The sequence below is a fragment of the Cupressus sempervirens genome, chromosome 8, assembly GCF_028749045.1.
Source record: "Cupressus sempervirens isolate cs-2001-9-10 chromosome 8, ASM2874904v1, whole genome shotgun sequence".
Classification (NCBI taxonomy): domain Eukaryota; kingdom Viridiplantae; phylum Streptophyta; class Pinopsida; order Cupressales; family Cupressaceae; genus Cupressus; species Cupressus sempervirens.
The window spans coordinates 503,107,491-503,132,482 of record NC_143125.1 but is presented as its reverse complement, the minus strand read 5'-3'; the positions used below and the strand labels follow the sequence as shown (position 1 = coordinate 503,132,482).

The 24,992-nt window shown below is 34.5% G+C and overlaps 1 protein-coding gene across 1 annotated transcript in view; it reads right to left on the bottom strand.

Moving 5' to 3' along the window:
• Positions 1 to 24,992, bottom strand: part of LOC149543396 (protein phosphatase 2C and cyclic nucleotide-binding/kinase domain-containing protein) — a 119,271-nt gene that overhangs the window by 81,733 nt on the left and 12,546 nt on the right. Inside the window, exons 2-5 of the mRNA XM_089798189.1 lie at positions 21,258 to 21,389; positions 20,903 to 21,133; positions 20,560 to 20,685; positions 1,283 to 1,345 (exon numbers count right to left, since the gene is read on the bottom strand). Of these exons, the coding sequence (XP_089654315.1) occupies positions 1,283 to 1,345; positions 20,560 to 20,685; positions 20,903 to 21,133; positions 21,258 to 21,389 (552 nt within the window). The remainder of the gene's footprint in view (positions 1 to 1,282; positions 1,346 to 20,559; positions 20,686 to 20,902; positions 21,134 to 21,257; positions 21,390 to 24,992) is intronic.

Genomic DNA, 24,992 nt, shown 5'->3' with positions numbered 1-24,992 from the left:
GACCTAATGGCGCGTTGGATGTGATCTATAAATTTTGGTAGATTTTACAATGGCAAACGCCATTCACAGTTCTCAAATCTTAGTTCCCCTGCTCTGGTCTTTGGAGAAGCGATAATTGCAAACAAAACAAGGCCCTTGAATATGACAAGCAGCATCAAATCTGAACAACAAAAAGGTGGACCTAAGGGTGGAAGAGAGCTTGGAAAAATCTCACATCCTTCACAACACAAGATAAGGCATTGCATCGCATGCTGCTCAATGAAGACCCGTACATCCATTTTGTGGAGTTAGATTTTGGAGCTCTCATGCAGCCAGTCATCCCGTTGTGATTGTCACATAAACTGCCCACAAATGGACTTCTTCAGATGACTGGTTTCATTGCTCTGGTGACTAGAATGGTATGCAGGGACCTGAGTTTGTCATACTGGAATAATATTTCTTGTTCTAATGTACCTTTTGCACAGTTCCCTCTTTTTTGTACATGCGAGGGACTCTAGATTACAGATTTTCTAGATTTAAAAAGCATCTTCAATCGACAAAAGTCAGCCTTTTGATGTTGTTGGTGTGTCCATATCCACAGGCTCATGCAATCATAACATGTGACGGGGGCCCTAATCCCTAGCTTACTTCAGATAATATGCAATTCCAGCAACATAACATTTTAGAACTTTTTGTTGATAAAAAAAATTCTCCCAGCCTTTAGAATCATAACAGTTACACAAACAATATTCCTGGAGAAACTTACATTGCTGTGAACATAAAACTAGAAGCAATTGAAGCCTCAATATACATGCAAAGTGGGGATGTTCAGGAGCCTCGAGAAGCTCATACATGTCCAAGCTTCTGATATGAGCTAACAGTTTTAGATTTATACTGTAGTTGAGCATCAAAGAAATAAGATGGTCGTTGTATTTTCTATAAATCTATGTTCCACTTGTCAAATGATCTCAAAACATTGCTATTATTATCATGAAGAATTAGGATAACTTTAAACTGTTTTGCACCATCACAGCTCTTTGTTTCCAGCTTTTTATATCTTTTATCACCCTAAAGAATGTATCTCACTCTATATTGTACAAATTCAAATATATATAATCAAAGTCTCACTTCTACATCAAATAAAAAATGGACAGGAAATTAAGAAATGAGAAAAGGAAGGACATCAAAATTGAAGCATACTTTCTTATTCATTCTTATAAAAATTGTTTGCAAAAAATTAAAATGCTTAGTTTACATGACAAAACTAATGAATTATAGATCACTTGGTGACAAGAATATTCACCTTGGAAACAAAGACGTCAAAATCTCCCTTCTGAACAATATAGAAATGATCATCTTCTCCACCCTGAAAGAACCTTTCCCATATAAATAATCAACTTTCAAGCCTATAATGAAACTTGAAAGGAAAGAAAGTAGCTGTCACTTTCATCAAGTGAGATTTTCAGGATATTTTTATAGCAGACAAGCAAGTTTGACACAATCTTTTAAAATTATCTCATTTTTAGAATGTCAGAAGATTATATTACTACCTTCATATAAATTCAATCTAAAAACTGCATATAGAACTACAAAACTCATTTTTGTTAGAGTTGTAAAACTCATTAGCACCATACCAATATTTCCAGTCTACCTTTAGATTGACATCAACTAATAGTCTTCACATCATTAGAAAGAAGTAAATAAACATGAGACTTCGGCTCACCAACATAAAGAGATGTCATATCATTCATTTTTTTCTAGTTATATATTGCATGGTTGGAAAACTCAGACCCCGCAAACTCGGCAAACCCAAAATATGCAGCTGGGCAAAAAATTGGTTAAATTTCATTAGTAACACTTTTTTTTGGCAAAACTGAATGACAAGATATTTACAATGAGTACAAAAGTGTTTACTGTTAAATTTGATTGATTTCAATGCAAATTGAGGACATAAACCTTATATAATTAGCAGACAACTATTAAAAATTTATGCTCAGTGATTCATTTCCTTCATATATCATCATGATTCAACACAAATCATATATTGCACATTACAACATTTTACATCTTCCTCTCCCTTGCTCTAGTTAAAACTTTGGGAGAAGTTCTAAATTTCTAATTGACATTTGAATCTTGCATGCTGCTAATATGATATTTCATCATTGATTAATGATACTATGATATTAGTAAAATTAGTGGGGGTTTGGATGTGAGACCCCAAGGGGTTTGAGGGGTAGCAATAGCAAGTGTGTTAGATGAGAGATAAACCCAATGGTACAGGCGGTTCCACAAATACGTCAAGTTTTATTACACATTTGGGTCTTTAATTTGATGAAGCCAAATGTTTTCCACAGAATCACCAAGTTTTTGGTGAGAAACTTGCCAAAAACTCTGCAAGTTTTTAAAAATTTGCCAAGTACTCTGCCAGGTTTTTAAAACTCAGCAAATTTTAAAGAACTCGGGGAGTACTCTGAAAGAGTTTTAAAAACTCACCGATAACTATGCAAATTATCCATTTATATTCAGTATACTACGTTATGTGTTGAAAAAGGGGCATCGACCAATATCTTATGCACACCGATATATTGACATGATAAATTTTCTTTCCTTAAATTCTCTTAATGGCACCAAGGCCAAAATTAAAAAACCTTCAGGCTTCAGCTCTTTGCAATCACTTGGTGTAAAAAGCATTGCAGCAACACTAGAAGGAATTTAGTCACATTTTGGAATTTTGTGAGGCTAGTAGCCTTTCTAGAGGAGAGGAAATTCAGTGTCATGACATAAAAGGTGTTCTCTGTTATAGATCTTAAATTGATTCAAAATTGTCAAGAAGGTTAGTCCCACCTTGTAGATTTTACCACACATTTGGATTCCACAAAAAAGTTGTCAGGGGTCACTTTTCTGCATATTTAAGATTTATCATATAAGGCTTGAAATGGACAAAAGCACATTTTATTACATAATCTTCTCATGGACATAATTTAGGCATTTGTGATATTTGTTTCTCAAATAGTTGAAAAGGAATTTCCAATGATCAAAATGGTGGCTATTATTTTGTTGTGGACTCCTCATGTGTCCCAATTAAAGCGAATTTGTGTAAAAAAAAAATTAGGGAGTATTTATTGATGTCTTAGGAATCAATGATGGAAATAAATTTGAGGAGGCTAGGAGCACTTACCTATTATCATTGATGACTTCCTAATTTCTGTTACTGGATAAGGCCTTGAGAGCATGCTAGAATTAATCTACAAGAGGTTTAGACATCACATGCCAAAACTAGACTAGCTCCATTGGTACACTGGAGGTGACAAATCCAAAGATGACCAACTTACACATCTAATCAGGAACAACTTCATTCTGTTTATAAGGATTTGATCCATTTCTAGGGCTTCATCACAGATCCCAAGGATGGAAATTATTGATATTTGCCTTCACAATCAGATCATTGTTGGCTTCAGAAATTAGCATTGTTCTTAGTGTTTCGCTTCATGTTTTGCACAAAATATTTGAGCTGCAAATTTTGCATTCAAAATTGGAGTTGCATATTCATAGGCAACATGTAAAACCTTATTTCTCCTAAATCAATTACTGTTTGCTAACGTATACTAGTCTTTTATGTTTACATCTTTATTGCTAGTGGTGTAGCATTCAAATTTTTAGCAATGTATAGATTCTTGTAGTCTATCTTATGTATTTCCAATCAGTTTTGTCTGCTTATTAGAGATACATTACAATCTACCTATGCCCATAAGGATCATGTGTCCCCAATGAAAGCCAAGGCATTTGACTTCTCATCTATCCTCACTTATGTAAGTTCCATGCTTATACAACCTCCTTTCACTACAACTAAATTGTATTTTCTTAGATCAATATTATTTTTCTCTCTCAAAGTTTAGTAATGGTTTCCAAAAATTATGAATGACTATTGGCCGCGTCATCGCCTTTATCTTTATTTTTCCTCATCCAAGTTTAAAGTTTAAAAACGTCTGTCCTCTTGCACAAGTCCCTTATGCCTTGGTCGCTACTCTACTTTCTCTTGACATTAATCTTTGATTATCAATTATATGCCCTTGTGGGAATGTTTTCCCACTTAGAGGAATTGTTTGCAAAACTAATGTAATTTCGTTCACCTAAGGTTTGCTACAAGCAGCAAGCAGCATCACACAAAGTCACCCAATTGCTAGATGCAAAGTTGGAATATATCAAAATCAATAAGCTACTGCATCCAAGTAATCTAAAGGCCAAAGTTGGCCGGATTTAGCTATTTTTCCCCCAATAAGTGTGCTCATCCAAATCTCATCCAAACCGAGTTGAAATTCTATGAAATCTAGGATAGTATCACATCAAGTGTTCCTCATATTGGTTCATTTATGGACCCGAATATGCTTGTACATACGATTTCATTTCATTTGCAACCAAGTTTCAAGGAGATGCATTCATCCAATGGATTAATTATGTTGGGAGATGTATTTAAGCAGAGTTGACAAAATCAAACTCAATCTCAATGGACCAAATTATCTTGACTCAGCAGAAACTCAACTCAAAAACAAATTATAGCAAACACTTTCAAATTGCATAAAACGAATTTGGAAGAATCTTGAGGCAACTGTCTTCAATGCAATTGAGGGGCAGCAGTCTTTATTACGGTTTGGCGCCAACAGGATGTTTTTGTAATTTTATAAGAGGAAAAAAACCAATCCTTAAATGCCAAAAAAAATAGTATTTTTGGAGTCTCTGATCCACATTTTTTACACATGCCAGCAGTCAGGATTAGACACATATAGATGATCCTCATTTTGCATAGCCACCCGATTGTCAAAAGCTTGGGGTATATAAAAATAGTCTGATCATAGTTCTTTGTAGTTGATCTGATCATAGTCCATGAACTCAAACTCAATAGACCGAAAAAAATTAACTCGCAAAAAACAACTTAAAAAACGCATTAAAAAATATGTAGATTTTATGCAAAATACAGCTACAAAATGCACCAAATAACTTTGGCAAGGTCTTGGATCAACCCATCCAACAACATCAAGGTGTTACAACCCTTAATCAGATTTAGGGGTACGACCAAATTATTTTATAAGGGCAAAAAGAAATGCTTATTAGGTCAAAAAAAAAGTGATTTTGGAGTGTTTAATCCACGTCTTTTACTTGCATCATGAGGCGCCAAGAAGTTTGTAAGTTCTCATTAATTTAGACAAAAAATTGTACGAACTCTCAAAATTTAAACTTGCAAAAACCACCATACTCTTCTTTGGTGAGTACTTAGTAACTCACCAAGTTTGCAGGCTATGTGCTAAACTTTTTCATAAATGAACTCTTTGTGCTCTGAGAGAGAGATAAGGGACAGAGAGAAAACTACAATATCGAATTAAACTGAATCTAGGTCTAAATGGACAAAGCTTTGAAATATCGATAACATGTAGATGAACATAAAGAGTGGTGCAAGACTGTGCCGCACGGTGTCATCTTGCATTCCAACAATTATTGGAGATAAAAAGCAAGTGGAAACCCAACATGTTCAAGAAGATTGCAAACCGAAAAAAGGTTGCGACCCAATTTAATTTTGTTCAACATAAACACACATAATGTTGATATTTATTACCATTTAGTTGCTCTACACCCTTATCATCCAATGCTATTATATTTGTTTATTTTATTCTAATGGTAGCGTCCACAAATATGCAGCCTAGTGCACAATATATAACAAAGTCATTGCAGATAGGTGTTTTAGCGGTTGGTAAGTTAATCTTTGTATGCCTTGGTTCCTTGTTATGGCTTGACGGCTCTTGGTTGGTTCATAGTGTCAACAGATGTGTATAAACACTTTTCAAAACTGGTTTGTTGAGGGATCTCAGATCCAAATTCGCTTCTCACCAGATTTCAAATTAGAGAAGAAGATTTTAGCTACGGCAGAATGTTGAGGGATCTCAGATCCAAATTCGCTTCTCACCAGATTTCAAATTAGAGAAGAAGATTTTAGCTACAGCAGAATGTTGACGAGAGCCTTTTGCCTAAACAAAACAGGCTTCCAATCCAAAATCACCAGGGTATAACTGAGATGCTTTGTGAAGACATGGTGAATTAGCTACGTAAATTAGCTTGAAAAGTTCGGCGATTTCTCAATTAAATATAATCCTGGTTAAATCCAATTCAATACGACTTTAAAGCTTAGACAATCATTGAGAAAGAGACAAGTGTTGACTGTCCAAATTGTGCATCCCATATCTCTCCAGCTAAAAATACTTGTTCACATCTTTGTTAAAGGGGCTTTTGCCAAAAGTATAAGCCGTATCATCAAGTATAGGGTGCATAGATGTGTTCTAGTGAATGGTGTATTTTGGACTGTTGTCTGTAAATTTTTGAAATAAATCAATGATCAGCCTCTTAGTGTTTTCTAAATCTCTATACAAAGCATTGTACTTCTCGCTGCATCTCCTATATGCTTCTAGAATTATGCTTGCTGATTTCTTAATTAAGTTTTGGTTACTTTCTAGTACCACCAGTAGGTTCCTTATGAGGAAATATACAGGAAGCTAATATTAAATCCTTTCTAGGAAAAATATAAATGGTACTTTTGACCAATTTTGCAAAACTTGCCAAGTACTTGCAAAACGCACAAGCCAATTTGGTAGGCAAATCACTCTCCCAAAAGCTCATTAACAAGCTTTTGTAAAACTCATTGCAATTTTTGCTTGAAAAACTCACTCCCTATCAAGAAATGCACAGAACTTTACATAAAATCCTTTCTAGATTGCAAATGGGTACTTTCAAAAGAACTTGCAAAAACCGCCAAATACTCACAAAACTCATGAGCCGATTTGCTAGGTAAGTCCCTCTTCCAGTAACTCCTTAACAAGTTTTTGTAAAACTAATGGCAATTTTTGCTTTAAAACTCACAACTAAATGCAAAAGAAATTGTGATTTTTTATTGAAAAAATTGTCCAAAATCATATAATTTAGGTTTTCTTGCTTGTCAAGAAAAATGATTTTCTATTGTTTGGTTTTCCTCACATCAAAAACCATGTGCAGGTTATCACTTCTGCCCATCAAACTCATCAAGGTCTCTACTCCAAACCCCCCACTAGTTATTAGGTTCTTGTCCTATAAACTCTAGTTTTAATTTATACATAATGAAATTAGTGATACGCTCAACAAATTTAGTAAAGTGTATTTTTGAAGAATATTTTTTTTAAATTATGTATTTTAAAATGTTTGATCAAATTGCCAAGTTATTGCTGCTTTACCCCCAAGATTTTTGGGGACCCCAAGTATTTTAAATTTTTGTGCAACCAAGTCATTGCTAAGTCCAAGTTATTTATATCATAGGACGTAATTGGTAAAATACTTGCTTGCTATTAATAGTGATCAAGAGATCAATATACAAAAGAATAAACGGCGTTTCCTTAGAAAGATTCTAAAATTTACAATAGATAACCATTAAATAGAAATAGAAACTATCTATTATCATAATACCCTCCCTTAATGATTGATCTATTCACTAAGTGGTCCTTTGAATTTGACAAACTTACCTACACTAAGAGGGTTGGTGAAAAAGTTTGAAGTCTGGTCATTGTAGGAACATATTGCAAGCCTATTGTCTCGTCTTCAACCAATTGTCATATGTAGTGATAGTGAACATCCACACGCTTCGTTTGTTCATGGAAGATTGGATTTAATGCTAACTTGATGATAACGCCTTTGTTATCAAAAAACAAAGTGATCAGTCATGTTGGTGACATTTACATAACCCCAAGCATCTGACGAAGCCAAATAGCTTCACAACCTGCCTTAACTGTCCCTCTGTATTCATCCTATATAGAGGAGAGAGAAACTGTCAACTACTTCTTACTGGTCCATGTGACGGCACCAGATCCCAACCTGAACACATTTTCAAAAATTGACTTTTTATCGTCAACAGATCCTACACAATCTATATCTGTGAACGCACTGACTCTAGGATTAGAACTATGAGAATAAAGAAGTCCATAATTTGTAGTTCCCTTTACATAACAAAGCACACGCTTTTTTGCCATCCAACGATCAGCCTTGTTAGTTGTCATAAAGGGTGAGATGTAACTGACTGTGAAGCTGATATGAAGTCTAGTAGTAGAAAGGTAGATGAGGTTGCCTACTAGTTGCCTATATGTAGTATCATCAACTAGAGGAGAATCAAACTCGACTGACAACTTCTGACATTTCTCCATGGGTGTAGATGCAAGCTTGCAATCTTGTACACGAAACTTGTCTAACAAAGCCTTGGCATGTTTGGATTGAGAAATGAATATACTAAAAGACTGTTGCCAAACCTCAACACCTAGGCAATAATGCATGAGCCTGAGATCAATCTTATCAAAAGAATGGCATAAAGTCAATTTGATTCCCTGAATCAAAGCTGTTGAATTGTCAATGATGATCAAATCAACCACATAAATGACCAGAAGGATGATGTCAATGTCAAAAGTCTTGATATACAAATTTGAGTATGAAGAACTCCTCTAGAAGCCTTGATCATTGAGCTAGTTATCAACTTTCATGTACCATGCCCTAGGGGCTTGCTTCAAAACATAGAGAGCTTTCACCAGTCTAAGACCCTGGTGTTCTTTACTAGCAACCTTGAAACCAGGAGGTTGCGTCATGTAGACCACTTCTTATAGGTCACATTCAGGAAAGCATTCTCGATGTACATTGGATAGATCTTCCAGCCAAACTATATTGTCATGACTAGGACTAATTGCTAGTGCCCATCTTTGTTGTAGGAGCAAAGGTCTCCTCGTAATCAATGTCTTGACACTAAGAAAGTACCATCAGACTTGTATTTTATTTTGTAAACCCATTTGCAACCAATGGCTTCCTTCCCTGGTGGATGATTAGAAAGGACGTAAGCCTGATTCTTTAGCAGGCTCTAGTGTTCAAATGTCATGGCATGTTCCCACTCTACAATTCCTTTACCCTCTAAGTATGTCTGAGGTTCAAAAACAATTTAAATGTTGGCCATTAGAACAAAACTAATTGTCTCTATAGGTTAGCTCTTTTTCCAAGCAATTCTCCCATCAATAAGCTCATCATCTCGAGCGTCAACAAGTGTCTTAGCCCACCACATAGACCAGAGCGAAGGACCAACATTAGCATTAGGAAATGCTCTATGATCAGGTTCCTCAGTAGAAGAATATGATTCAAAATCAAGTGAAGCATCTACAAATTTGGGTCATCCAACAGGAGAAGCCAAAGGTGTCTATACATGAATCACTAGCATGACTGGAGCTACTGGAGTTGTTGGAGTCCTCCCATCAGGTGGACCTCATTGAAGTCGAACTCCCAAATCATGAGCCTTCATAGGCTAATCTACAGGATCAGTAACATGAGAAACATTCATGAATGGTCCTCATTGCTCATCACAGACTACATCACAACAATACAGGAGACGAGATGTCTAAATGTCAATCAAGCGGTAGGCTTTGTGAAGACAAGTGTATCCAATAAGCGTGAGTTTCTCACTCTTGGCATACTATTGAGAAACAAAGATGTTTAAGATTTGGTGATCAAATTCATTTACTTTACTAAATTATATAAGGGAACTTTTGACCTTATATATTTATAAGATTTTGAATTATGGCAATCAATATATAGAAGGTGATTAACTTGTTTATGTTATTTTGCTTAAAATCTTATCTCACCAAGCCTGTGACCATCACACTTGATGAACCGAATCCACAATACTAGATTTTACTATAACCATTTTAAAAATTGCAATAGATGAGTATAAAAGATGTCATAGACATGTATTGCGGGGTTGTCGACATGTGCAAAAGAGGGAGACTTAAGGTAATGATTCTATTTGATGTGACTCAGCGTTTTCAACTCACTTGGAAGACCTGAGCACTTGGTGTTCCAACATGTTTGTTTGAATGCAAGTTAGGAAATATATAAGTGACAAGGAGTCACTTCTCGATGGGGTGACTCCAACGTGGAGTCACAGCCCATTGGGTCATTGCTCTCCACATCACTCTCAACTACTTAATACAAACATCATATAACCATTATATCTTGTCGACGGTAACTAAACTGCCATAGTCTAATTAGTGTGTTGGTCAACTCAGACTTTAATATGGTATGTAATACTAATATATAATATGCAATTGTTTATACACACACACATAAATATATATACATATATATAAATTGAAGTTATTGCATATTTATAATGTTTATACATCATTATTTACATATTTCATATATATATATATATATATATATATATATATATATATATATATATATATATATATATATATATATATATATATATATATATATATATATATATATATAATCCGACTGAATTACAACATTAACACTCCCTCTTAATTAAGAAGGATAAAACACAAGGTAAATATTACCTCATCATAATATGAAGAAAGCCCATGTCTATTTAAGGAATTTAATCCACCATGCAAGTTATCATCTACTGTGATCTGACTAGACCGTAGTAAGAGAATTGCCTTGAAATCGTGTGAATCATCGATTTGGCGATTCAATTTGGCCTTCCAATTTTTTTGGAATCGTTGAACCAGATCGGCGATTTCATCACCATAAATCGCAAGAATCACCGATTTAGCGATTCATCCAACAAATTGCCAAAATCGCCTACATAAATCGCAAAAAATCGGTCCACGCGGCTTGATAAAAAGTCATGTCCAATTTTAAATTTAAAAAACAAATCTTAATTTTAAATTTAAAAATGTTTTTTGCCTTTCCTCTTTGTTTTAACCCTAAATGGCCTTCTAATTATTTAGCATGAGTAGAAGAGAGGAAAAGTGAGGGAAGAAAAAATAAATAAAACCACAGGTTTGCAACCAACAAGAAGGAAGAGCACCAAAGAAATCAAAATTCCATTTGGGGAGGCCATAAGATTGCATTGGGAGCATTAAGGAGTCAATAGCAACACTCCTCAACTTATTTGCAAGAGGTAAGTGTTGATTTGTTTATTGTATGTTAAATCTTTTTAGCTTTCATTTTTAAATCTTGAATATTTTTTAAATTTACTAAATTGCAAAGTAGGCTTTGTTGTTTTGTTTATTAGTTTAAAACTTTCAGTTTACTTGATTTTTGTTATTGCAGCAGCCTTAACTTTCATTTTCTGCAATGGGTAAAAAAGATGAATGTTGGTAATATATCGAAGACTTTTCTGGATGAACAAAATTTCAAACAAAATGTATGTTTTGTAAAGATATAAATTTTGGTGGCATTTATAGATTCAAATTCCAAATTGTTGTCATACCTAGACATGATATTACAATTTGCACTCAACAAACTATTGAGGCAAAATGCACTTGTTTAGTAGCATTAGAAAAATATGAAGAAGAGAAATTAAATAAGAAATGGCAACTTGAAAGGTTAAGGGCTATTGGCTCCCATGCTCCCGCAGCTGCATCTACATCCGCATCCATAATTTGTGTTGAAGAGGGCTATTCCAGGCCTCCTTTTCGTCCTAGTGCTAGTGCTAGTGCTAGTGCTCGTGCTAGTGCTAATGCTAGTGCTAGACGTTCTTATACTGAGATTGAGTCTAGCCTATTGCAAACTAGAGTGTGGAAGACAAGATTGGATAGTTACTTTGTCACTGCACTACTCCTGGCGCACAACCCATGCTTGAGGGCATGGGTTTGAACAAGGAGATTCATGATGCTGCCAGAAAAGAACTTAGCAAATTTTGGTACTTTTGCAACATTTTGTTTATTGCAGCCAGGTAATTGGTTCTTTTTTATTTGTTTTCTTTAAGTTTGAAGTTAATTTTTAATTATATCTACTTGTTTAATCATAGATTCACTTAACATAATGATTTGTCATCTAAATTTCTAATCATAATCTATTTGTGACAGGACTTCTTATTGGAAAAACATGATAGATGCAGTCACCGCACTACTCCTAGCTCACAACCCACGCTTGCGGGCATGGGTTTGAACAAGGAGATTCATGATGTTGCCAGAAAAGAACTTTGCAAATTTTGGTACTTTTGCAATTTTCCATTTATTGCAGCCAAGTAATTGATTCTTTTTTCTTTGTTTTCTTTAAGTTTAAAGTTAAATTTTAATTATATCTACTTATTTAATAATAGAATCACTTAACATAATGATTTGTCATCTAAATCTCTAATCATAATCTATTTGTGATAGGGCTCCTTATTGGAAAAACATGATAGATGCAATTACTATTTGTGGTCCGGGATTTAAAGCCCCAACTAAGGCTAAGTTGAGTTGATACCTCTTAGATGAAATGGTAGAGGATATGAAGGTTGAGCTTAAGGACTACCAAAAGGAGTGGACCGAAAAGGGTTGCACCATCATGACTGATGGTTGGACAGATAAGAGAAATAGAACACTACTCAATTTTCTTGTTTCCTATGGAGGTGATTGATCATTTTACTTTCCTACATGCATTGTGAATTGTGAATCGTGATTCAATAATTTAAATTTTGATTTGTCGATTGCTAATTTGTTATTGATCCATGATAATTCATAGTTTGGTAGGATATACCATGCTCTTCAAATCTATTGATTTTTTGCTCATATCAAAAACGCCACATACTAATGTGAGGTTATTGAGGAAGTCATAGAAGAGGTGGGGGAAGAAAATGTGATGCAAGTGGTGACGGGCAATGCAGCAAGTAATGTTGTTGCAGGTATACTTTTAACTTTTCAAGTTTTGAAAATAGATTTATTTAAACTTTTCTAATTATAAGTTTTATAACATGTTTACATTTCTAATTAATTTAAAATTGTTGTCGGTAAACTTTTGATGGAGCGGCACCCCACTATATTTTGGTCCTCTTGTGCGACACATTGCCTTGACCTCATGTTGGAATAAATTGGCAAGCTTGAGTGGGTTAAATCATGCCTAGAAAGGGCCAAAAATATATGCAAGTTTATCTACCAATCATGCATTTGTCCTTAGCACAATGAGGGACTACAAAGGAGGCCAAGAATTAGCTCGTCTAGGCATCACAAGGTTTACCTCAAATTTCATCACATTCCAGTCATTGTAGAGGTTGAATGATCTTGTCTAGGCATCACGAGGTTATCTGTGTAGAGGTTGAATGATCTTGTCTTTGGGTGCTAACTCCTTTCCAATCATTCTGGAGGAGACTAATCCAAAATCAGAGTGGCTCACTAAGCCTACAGAGCCGTTCTTCACTAAGGCAGACTATGAGTGGGTTGACCAGGTAGATAGAGAGGTTGAGGTTGTGGCCATTGAGGAGGTGGCTAGAACACGTTTAGGCACTGACAAACACATACGTGCATGCACAAACACAGAGTGGGTTTGACTAGGTAGATAGAGAGGTTGAGGTTGTGGCCATGGCAGAGGAGGCGGCTAGAGCACGTTCAAGCACTAACAAACGCACACACGCACACATAGACACGGGCCCTAGTGATGTTCATGAGCCCATCTTACATGCGGGGGCTATGGCTCAACAGTCCTCTAGGACCTACCTTGGACGCCTTTGTAGAAGACAAATAGGATAGTCAGAGGCTGATGCTGAGGCCAAGCTTGAGGATGATGATGACGCTTGAGCTAGAGTCTTGTTTTCTTTCATTTTGTTTACAGATACTAATAGACATATGTTTCATGGATCTTAATCTAACATACATTCTATGATTTGACTGATTATGATCCTATGATTTCTATTTACTTCAACTACAATTTACATTTTACGTGTAACGTATGTGATGGATTTATCATTTATGTTCCTTGTTTATGTATGTTAGCTTCTATTTGATGATGTTATAGTGTATTTAAGTTATATTCAATAAAGGGTGTACAAAATAAGTTTTAATTAGATCTATAAGATTTCCACAATCCATGAAAATGAGTTTTGATTTCTGGATTTGATTGTATATAGTTTTTTACCATCAACATTTCGAATCATACTACATGATCCATCATCAGGATGCAAGAGAATATGAGGAACAAAAAATGATAAGTTCTTCATGTTCTCTTGCATCCTAATGATGGATCATGTAGTATGATCCGAAACGTTGATGGTAAAAAACTATACACAATAAAATCCAAAAATTAAAACTTAAGTTTTAATTGTTATAATCTCTAATTTTCAAGGGTTTTTTTAATTTGTCGATTCGTGGTCGATTCATGGCAAGTTCACAATTTGATTTGGCCTTTGCCGATTCTGATCCGATTTCGATTATCGTTACTTTGGATTAGACACAATATATCCATCACAATACAAGGCCATGGTCTGTTTAAGGAACTTAATCCACCATGCAATTTATCATCAATCATGATTTGCTTCGAAGATCATAGAGATGTTTTATCACAATGGATGGCCATGCTTTGTTTAAGGAACTTAATCCACCATGCAATATATCATCTATAGTGATCTGCTTTGGACATCATAAGATGTCTCATCACAATAGATGGCCATGTTCTGTTTAAGGAACATAATCCACCATTCAAGATATGATCTATCATAATAGAAATTAAGTTATTGTAAAGTCGTCGCCTTTCAATAACTTCTATAAAAAACAAGTGATAATCATTTGGAAGTTGTGACTTCCTCATGATTTACACAAGTCGCAAATGAAATAACATTTTATTTAAAAATAATTCATTAGTACAAGTATTTTGAGACTCTTTTCAATAATTACATCATACCAAGTTTTGCCTCGACAATGTTCCACTTTCGGAGACTTGGTGTTCAATGATTGTGAACTCCCTCTTAATCTAATATTACATTAATTTTAAGAACATTCCTTTAGAATGGGGAATCCTGAGTCCAAGTTTGGGTTACTGACTTCAATGAAGGCAGCTTGATATTAAGTTTGTCGGGACATATTGTTGCAGTGTGTCGATAGTTGTCACCTATGTAACATTGTACTTTGGAGTAGTCTCTGTCTCTTGTGCAAATGTTTACTATTAGAGTACTTGCCCTTTTTTCTTTTTAATTTAGTGGTGAAAATCTGAATGTCTTCATTTATGGATCCATTACTTATTCCTCTAGATATTAGATTACATTCTTGTCGAATGAAAAAAATCCAGATCAAAAGATGCTCGAGTTTTTCTTAAAAATCTGCCAAATTTTATGAAATCTCATCAACATGCTCTGATACCATATTACGGGAAGTAATTGGTAAAATACTTGCTTGTTATTAACAGTGATCAATAAATCAATATATACCAAAGACTAAACAATGTTTCCTTAGGAAACGATCGTCAAGAATAGAAACATTCTATTCTACCTAACAAATAACTACCAATTAACTAAGAGCTAACTAAATATTAGAAATAGAAACTATCTACTACTGTAATAATTCATCTATGTTTTGAACAATTGTATGGATAAATATGTTATCCATTATAAAAGGGTAATACAAGGAAATTTTAAATGACCACTCTATCCACTTTACAGGATAGAAAATCGAAATGCAAATTTCTAGAAAAAAATCCAGATCAAAAGAGGTTCGAGTTTTTCTTAAAAATCTGCCAAATTTTATGAAATCTCATCAACCTTCTCTGATACCATATTAAAGGAAGTAATTGGTAAAATGCTTGTTATTAACGGTGATCAATAGATCAATATATACAAAAGACTAAACAATGTTTCCTTAGGGAATGATCGTCAAGAATAGAAGCATTCTATTCTAACTAACAGATAACTACCAATTAACTAGGAGCTAACTAAATATTATTAATAGAAATTATCTATTACCATAATAAATCAACTATGTTTTGAACAACTATATGGATAAACATGCTATCCATTTTATAAGAGCCATACAAGGAAATTTTAAATGACCACTCTATCCACTTTACATGATAAAAAAGAAATTGTGATATTACATTTAACTTCAATACATTAGACCAAAAATTAGCTCAAAAGGTCTTCAAAAGACACTTAGATACAACAGAAAAATCACAGAAATTGTAGGACATTTGTATAGTGGCCTTCTGAATCAGATATAACATTACATATTCAAATGATTGTGCACTGGAAAAAAAAAGACCAAGTTTTTGAAAACTATGTGACATATTCAACATGGCAGTATCTTGGCAATGGCATGTACTAGCCTATCTTCAACAATTGAAGAGCGTAACTTCAAAGAGATATATAACTAGCAATCGCACCTTAGTGTGCAATAGGTACGCCGAATAGATATTGAGGGTGAACTTAGCATATGTCCCGTTGTTAGTATCTCTCTCTTGTATAACTAGATATCTTCCTATCAATATACCTCAACATCTTCATCTATTTTTGTATCCCCCCCTCTCTCTCTCTAAAACATAATGTTCATGACCTTTTAGTAAATAATTTAAATAGAAATTCATAAAATTATAACTATATGACAATTTCCAGAATTTTATAAATTAATTATAGATATATGAATCAAATATTATTAAAAATGATATATCTTTAACTTCTTTTTTTATCGCTAAGAATCTGAAGTCAAGATTAATTATTAGTATGTATTTTGATTAATTATTATTATTTATTAAGTTCGATTAGACTCAAGCCCAAGATCTCCAAGATAAGAAAGGGTCTCTAAGGAGAGTGCCCATTAAGCACCCCACCAACACAAACCTTTTTACAAGTAGTGTCAAGGACAACAAAAAAATTCTCACGAATCACCCACAAACATAGGTGAGGTAGAGGGATCTAGTCAAGATCTATATAGCAACAACCATCCTACCTTGTACACAATCTAATCCAACACCAACATACGTGGTGGAACCCAACAAAGAATTAGGGGTTGTTGATAAAGATGTCCGATCGGTATTTAGAGAACCTACACATTTTTAAAATAATTGACGAGGAAATGATAGAGTTGTTAGAGTCACTATGTGAGAAATTTTAAAATATGTTAAGTTGTGAAGACATGATGCTTAGTTGGGGAGGAGGCATCGCTACTTCACCTTGAGTTGATTTAGTATTTTCTCCTAATGTCTTTTATTATTATATGTTCAAGAGTTTCTCTTGATTATCTCTTCCTTTGACAGGCTATTAGAGATCTATATTTGTTTGTTTTCTACTTTGGCTTCTGCTAGAATACTTGTCGAGTGAATGTTTATTGTCTCTTAAAGATACTTGATCCATCCTTTGACTTTCTCCCTATAGATGTGGATCTGTAGGAGTTGGCTATTGATAGTATCCATTATTTCTCTAATTTGCATGCCCATGAATTGTAGAGGATTGTAAGCTTGTGCTAATTGTGTAATCAATTCCTCTAGCTTTATCATTTTATCCCTTATAATATTGGTGAGGTTGGGCTAAAGTAAACAAAGTTTGTAAATGATATGTCTACCTCTAAGATGTTTTCATTTAGGCTCTTGGTATTTTTCTTTTAATTTTGAGTGAGCAATAGAACACTTTATATACTTGTCTATTATGTTCATTAAGACTTTCTCTTAACGTTTTGTACTAATGTTGTCCTTCGTAGAGGTCACATCTCCTTGTATATTTTATTCCAAATGTTTGAATTGTTGCATAAAAAAGGTAGAGAAGCATCTTGTGTTAATTGGTCACCCTTAAATGTCACACACTACGGACAAAGTTAAACTTGAAAAAATAAGTCAACTTTGACTATTTAACACTTTTATCTTAGGAATCAAGCCCTAGTATGTAATGTTTAAGTCATTGGATGTTAAGTGAGGAATGACATTATTGATTGTATGGCTATTTGATAAGTCGTGTGCTCATTATAATAACATGTAACGGTCTATTTGGCTGGGGGAATACGAGTGGAATAGGCATATGTACATCTTTAAAAATTTGAATTGTCCGTTTGGATGCACCAAATTGGAATTGGAATAGGAAATAAAATAGCAATACATATTCTAACTTTGGCCCCAAAATAAGCATTTGCAATTCCACCTAAATAGGTGGAATTGAAATACGTATTCTTATTCTAGTTTTATTTATTTTAGAAAACTTAAATTTTTAGGTCCATGAATTCCCCATCAAATTATGCTAAACTAAAAAGAGAATAGAAATATATACCCCATTTTTTATTCTAGAATAATTATTCCTATTCCCATATTTCTATTCCCATAACCAAACTACGAGATCGTCTTACTCTATATGTTCTGTAGAGGAGGGATACCAAAATTTCTTACACAGGATCCTATGATTGACCATTGTAATAGTTTCATATGTTCATGCCATGTTGAGCTCAATAAACAAATGCGAATACGATGATGTCACTTTGTTAACAAAGGAGATGGATTGAGATCATAATTTATGCCCACTATTTTGAAACCCGACACGGTAATGTGCTCGAGAATGATGGAAATTCACTCCATCAAATGTAATTTCCCCATTTGATTTCATAAGAAAGAGAACTCTAATCAGAACGCCCAAGAGGAATCACTATAAGGGATCTACGCCTGATTTATCGCTACAGAGTAATCAGACCTTGAAGAGAACCATGTGACCTCAAATTCCATGCTCAATCCGTACTTTTAACCAAGGTATCTGAGCCTATTGTGAGCATAGAATCCTATTAAAGAGAACCATGTGACCTCAAATTTCATGCTCAATACACACTTTTAACCAAGGTATCTGAGCCTATTGTGAGCATCGAATCCTAATATCCAATAGGTAGAAGGGAATGTGTCAGAAGTATCTGACAAAATGCCAATGGTGTATTTAAAAGAAATATAGATTAAATTCCCGAGTACCAAGCATCACCAAAACCGAATGTCAAGGCTTGCGTGCAAATTTGTGTAACCCAAATTGGGAATGGTGAGTCGTTTATATTAATTCCAATGAGATATAATGTGTGGGAATGTCACAAGAAATCGACAGCAGGTACAGTGTGACCTGAGAGCATAACATGAACTCCAAGCAAAAAACGAAGAGGGTGCTTCCACATTTTTAAGTTCAAAAGACTCTAGATACATAAGAAATGAGATATCAAGGTCTGAATTAGGAAATCACCTATGAATATTCTGATAGCCGAAGAATAGAAAGACAAAGGCCACAAAGCAGCCAAGTTCCTGCTGGAGATGGTGCAGGTTTGTTAGTTGAAAGAAAAGGTTTGTAGTTTGGAAAGTGCTATGGAGGACGGTCAACCTAATAAGCAACACTTTTTAATCTTGGCGGATGTTGGCTTTTCTGAATTTGAGATCAGAGTATCCTATTTTAATTGTAGTGATGTACATTATGGTAAACATTACCTGGTGCTGACAAAGAGAGCAAAGATTCTGTAGGAAGCATTCTATTTTGTTTCCAGGCTTGTACTTTATCTTGGGTAACTTCCTAAGGAAGTTGTAGTGTGTGACATAGTGTCGTATGCAATAACAGTAGATTGACAATATAGTCAAATTATTATGTATTATTCATCGTAAGGCCTACATAAAAAACCTTGCAGATCAAGCCTACAATGCCAGTAAAGATCAAAGAGACCGTAAAAGACCCATAAGACAAGCAAATTAATGAACTGGGCTCAGGAACCATAGTTTTCCAGGTGCGAGAGAATTTTAATGAAATGATTAGCGCATCTTTTCGTTCTTGTCTCGCAATCCATTTGAAGCAACACCATCAACTTTTGCAGAACGACTGTCTTGACAAGCTCTGTGATCAGAAAATTTCAACACCATGATCGGTAGCTAGGCGGGAATGCCCAATAAAATGGTAGCAGGAGCATTTTATGACAATGGTTTAAATCTGAAGTTACCAAGAATTAACATTGAGCATTGGCCGTGATGTGATAGTTAATAAACGACGAGGAGACAGTATACTTGGGCATTTTCATGTCAGTTGTATGTTGTATACTGACATTGACCCCGCTGTCCGTTTGATGTCCCATCCACTTTAAAAATACAGCTGTTGCGGTATTAAAAACGGTGAAGGGCGAGGATCGTCCTCATGGTAGTCATTGGTTGTAACAAACTTTGCACCGTTGATTTTACAATTTAGCTCGTCCTCTTCATATAAGGAATGCCTATGGCGTAATAATCTGTATGCTCTTTTTGCATTATAGTACAAGAATAGATTAGACCAAAATTAGCTCAACTGGTCTTCAGATCAGATTAGGATACAACAGAAGACCATAGAAATTATAGAACCATTATAGTGACCTACTGAATGAGATATAATATTCAAATGATCTTGCACTGCAAAATGATCAATCTTTGTAAAATATATGACAAATCAGCACAGCAGTACCTTAGCAATGGCATGTATTAGTCTATCTTGAACTATCAAACATCCTGACTTAAACTAGTAATATAATGATGTTTTTAGTTTACAATCCAATATAACAAAAACACTATATTTTACACTTGTACAACAGTATCAGATTTGGTGCCCCGAAATTGCCTTAAATATTTTAATTTTCAGCTGATGTGGAATGGTATCAAATTTTTATATTGACATGTAAAAAGTGTAAACAATAAGAATGGTGAAAGTTTGGCCTTACAGATGAGTAAAGGGAAGCAACCGTCATAATCATCAAAATTCGTACATAAAGTTTGGAACATACAATGGGCATTTTTGCAAAGACACAAACAATCAAATCTGGCATTGTATGTAGAATAATAATGCAAAAACCATGTTTTAGAATGGACCTGTCGGATAATGATATCTCCTGCACTAACTTGAACCTTTTCCATACATTCATACAACATTTGACGTTGTTCCTTGCTTAATTTGTTGAATAGAAAATTGCCTTGCAATGCCCGATCAATTTGATCCTGATAAATCAATTTTAAAAGATAATTAAAAAGATGCCTCAAGAAAAAGGGGCAAAAAACAAGAAAGCATTAATTACAGTTTAGGTGAAAACATAATAAAGTTAAGAGATGGGCAAACAAATTTATTATCATACAGAAGTGTCTCTTTATAACAAATTTATTATCATACAGAAGTGTCTCTTTATAATTTGAATAGAAACTGGAGAAGATTATTTACAATTTCCTCCTGGGTCTTTTTATATGGTAGCATTGGAGGAACCCAAACAGGATGCTCCAAAGATGTTTCAATGGTCCTGAGACGAGCTCGTGACAAATCATGTCGAGCTGGTCGAGAGGTTCTCACACTGTCCCCGACAGATAAGGGGGATTCATCACCTTGTTCTCCTGCTGAAAGTTGATGTACTAGCTTTGAGCTTGTGACTAAAACTGGACTACTTCTTGTGCCTGACTGATAACAAAAGAGCATTTTATTCAAAAAAAGATATACAAGTCTCAAACTTGAGAGTTGATAAAAAAATATAATTTATTTACAAAAAAAAAGCTGACAAGTCTAAGCGAACAATATATCCTACATCTTGAAGCCCATTAATCCGTACAACAATAATTGTAATGTCATCAGTACGGGTTTCATACTGCAACCATAACCGATATGATTCAGCAACAATTGCAGCACAAGCATCCCGAGGGTCTTTAAATTTGACAACCTGCACCACAGAAATTCTAGTAAGATAATTTATTTAAATATCAACAGAGTAAGACAATGCAGCATAAGTTTCAAAAACCACTTCAAATTGAACAACTCAAGGCTTTGCCAAGCAAACGTTGGTTTGCCACATCTTGGAAAGGATGATGTCCAGAAACAAAAGGAAAAAAAGTGGGGTTGAGGCTTACTGACAATGTTATATCCAACTCAGTTATAATATCTATCTTCCTGCAATTCTGTGAGGTGCAATGGTATGTTACATCCTAAACTGTATATACCAATATCACTAAGTCATGCAAGTAATGTAATACTAGATTTGTTCTGCATATTTACCTTCATCTCACATGAAGGCATTGGCATTATTGATAGAATGATGTTTACAATCGCATCCTGATATTGTAGCATATTAAACATGGGGCAAACGCAATCCTCTCTTTTCCGTTAGTACCATCATTTATGATCCCATAAATATAAACTTACAGTCTAGTGGGTGCATCAGCAACCATGAGTCAAGTACCAAAATATGCCGTGCAAGAAAACATTATTTGGAGAACTGTAACAAGGTGCATGTTCCTAGCCAACATATTGTTACTGGTTAAATTTAACAACCTTGTGATATCTTGCACTATAAGACAAGAATACATCACAATAGAAACAAAAAAATCCACAGCATTTAGCATCTTTAGATCTCACACTAACACTTGTATCCAATTTTTAGATTCACAGAGAGCAATCAGTGTATGTGGTTCGCCGTGCTGTCCTTGTATTGTGGTCTAATAATCTCCTACATCATGTTCTAGTTTTTTCTGTACACACTTCATGATTATCAACTTAAGAATATTGCAAAAAAAGAACCCTAAAATTTTCAAAGTCTTAAACAATTTGATTTAATGTTTGTTCAAGGATTAGAAATTTGGCAAACTTGATAATTTTTCACAAACATTAATGAACTGAAACAAATAACATTGGTGTCCATTTTTTAAATTTACACATTTTGCCTTGCTGGCCTTGTTTTGTGGTCAAATATTCTCCTGCCTCATTATCTAATTTTTTCTCTCCACAGCTCACTCATGAATAATCAACTTAAACTGCTGCAAAGAAAAGAACCCTGAGATTTTAAAACCCTGAACAGTTTGATTTAAAGTTTGCTGAAGGAATCAAATTTTAGCACAAACTTAATGGACATGTGTACCATAGTTGAAAATCGCTGCTATATAGGGCAAGGGCCCCAATAGTGTCGCAGTTTAAATCGTTGCCACTATATTCCAAAAACATGTGGCATGATGAACAGGGTAACCTCACCAAAAAGCCCAAGATTTTCAGGAATGCATTGGCAGCAAAGGTCAACAAAATAAAATTCAAAATATCATCCAAGTCTTTTCACACACTGAACGCACATATTTTATTTGTTCTGTTTTATTCGCCCCAAACATTATTGAGGGCGAAAGATAAGGTGGAGACGAAATTAGTGGTGGCTAACAGAAAACATTGAAAGTTGAAGATGGCTTTCAGAACTCAGAAGTAATTTTCAGACGTCTCTCAAAGTCCAGACACATTGTTCAGAAGCATTTTTCCAACTTTCAGACGCTCAATCAGAGGTGTTTTACATAGTTTAATGTTAACCTCTAAAGTTTTAATCCTTTCTTAAAATGACCAACGGCTCAATATAATAGTTTAGACTTTATAAAAAATGTTACTCAGAAATATTTGTAAACTTTGTAATCAGAGATTTATAATACTAAAATGTTTATGGATTTAAAAGAGTTTTATGAAAATGTTATTGCTAATTTGTAAATTTCTCAATTATAAATATTAATGTTAACACGAACATTAGTATTAATATTCTAATCCCCTAGTGGCTGTATTTTAAAGTTTTGAGTTTCATGTAAATTTTGAAGTGTTTAAACTTCATATTAAAAGAGTCTAAGTTTTATATTTATGAATTATAAATATTAATTATTAATAAATCTAAAACATTATAAATTATATATAATAGGCATCCCACACTATTTTGGAGCTCTTGTCTATTTGCCCATTGTCTTGACTTGCTCCTTGGGGACCCAAGCAAACTGAGTAGGATGGAGAAGGTGGTTGAAGATGGAAGCCACATCACAAAGTACAGCTGCAACCACACATGGGTCATGAGTCTTATGAGAGAGCACACTGATAGTAAGGATTTTTGTGCAATTGGGGGTCACACGCTTTGCTACTAGTTTTCTCACCTTGCAGAGCATATTAGCCCCGTTGCCCAACCTGAGGTGGATGTTTGTGAGTGAGAAATGGTTTGAAAGTCCTTATGCCAAGAAATTTGAAGCAGATAAAGTTGTTAAGGTTGTGTTTGTTAAATTCTAAGATTGTTTCTACAAATGTAGAATCATGGCCACTGTTATTGATAATTTCCAAATGCATATTTGAGGACTCATAAATACCAGAGTAGACATGTCTCAATAGTTATTCATCATTAGATAGTATAATAATAATATAAATAACCATATGTATGATATATATAATATAATATATGTAATAATATATATATATATATATATATATATGAATATTTATCTAAAGATGATTTTTCACCAATAATGAATTTCATGATCATATCAATCTGACTGTAACTACAAACTTAACAATCCCTCTTAGTTAGGAAGGATTGATTAAGAACATATTATTTTCTTGAGTATATGAAGAGATATCATCTTGGTATGATATTCCTAGAATGGTACATTTAAAGATATCAACATAAATTCATCGACACACACACATATGTTAACATATATTACATATGGAATTGGTTTCGATTCACAATGAGGATAAATTTCTCAACACTTCCTCTTTAGCAAAGAGGGAATTGAAGCAATTTCTATAACCTTAATATAAGTTTAAACACCACCTTAAGTGTGAGCTATAATAAATTTATGTTATGGTGTCTGGCAAGATCTAGCCGAAGAACCATAACAATTTAATTTCATGGTGTTCAGCAAAATCCGGCCCGAAGAACCATGATGAGTGATGAGTTGGTTATCAAGGTGTCTGGCAAAATCCAGCCCAAAGAACCATGATAACACTTGCTCCAACACATTTTGGCGTTAGGAGATAGGTCTACTACTGATAAGATCGTCACCTTTCAATAGTTACCTTTTGCTCGTTATCATAACTTTCGACACTTTAGGACAATAACTTAATGTAGTTTGTTATGATAACAGGTCCAACTATTGATAAAATCGTCACCATTCAATAGCTACCCTCTAGATATATACATTACTGAAAGATTGTCACCTTTCATGACATAATCACAATAGCATCATGTAGTAACTCACATGATATCCACCATGAACCAAGTCAAAGGGTGGACACACAGTAGCTGCTACTAGAGGGTGGAACAAGGGTCTTCACCTCAGACTTCTCTCTCATAGAGGAGAGCATATTACAAAGAATTTCACTTAGAACTTCTCCTCATAGAGAGGATATCATCCACAAAGGATTGCATCTCAAAATTTCTCCCTCTGAACAATGATCTTGGGAAGTCAGGTCATGTAGTTACTCCCTTTGAGACTCTCTTCACCCAAGGATGCCTCTTGGACTCCCTTTGAATCTGATATTA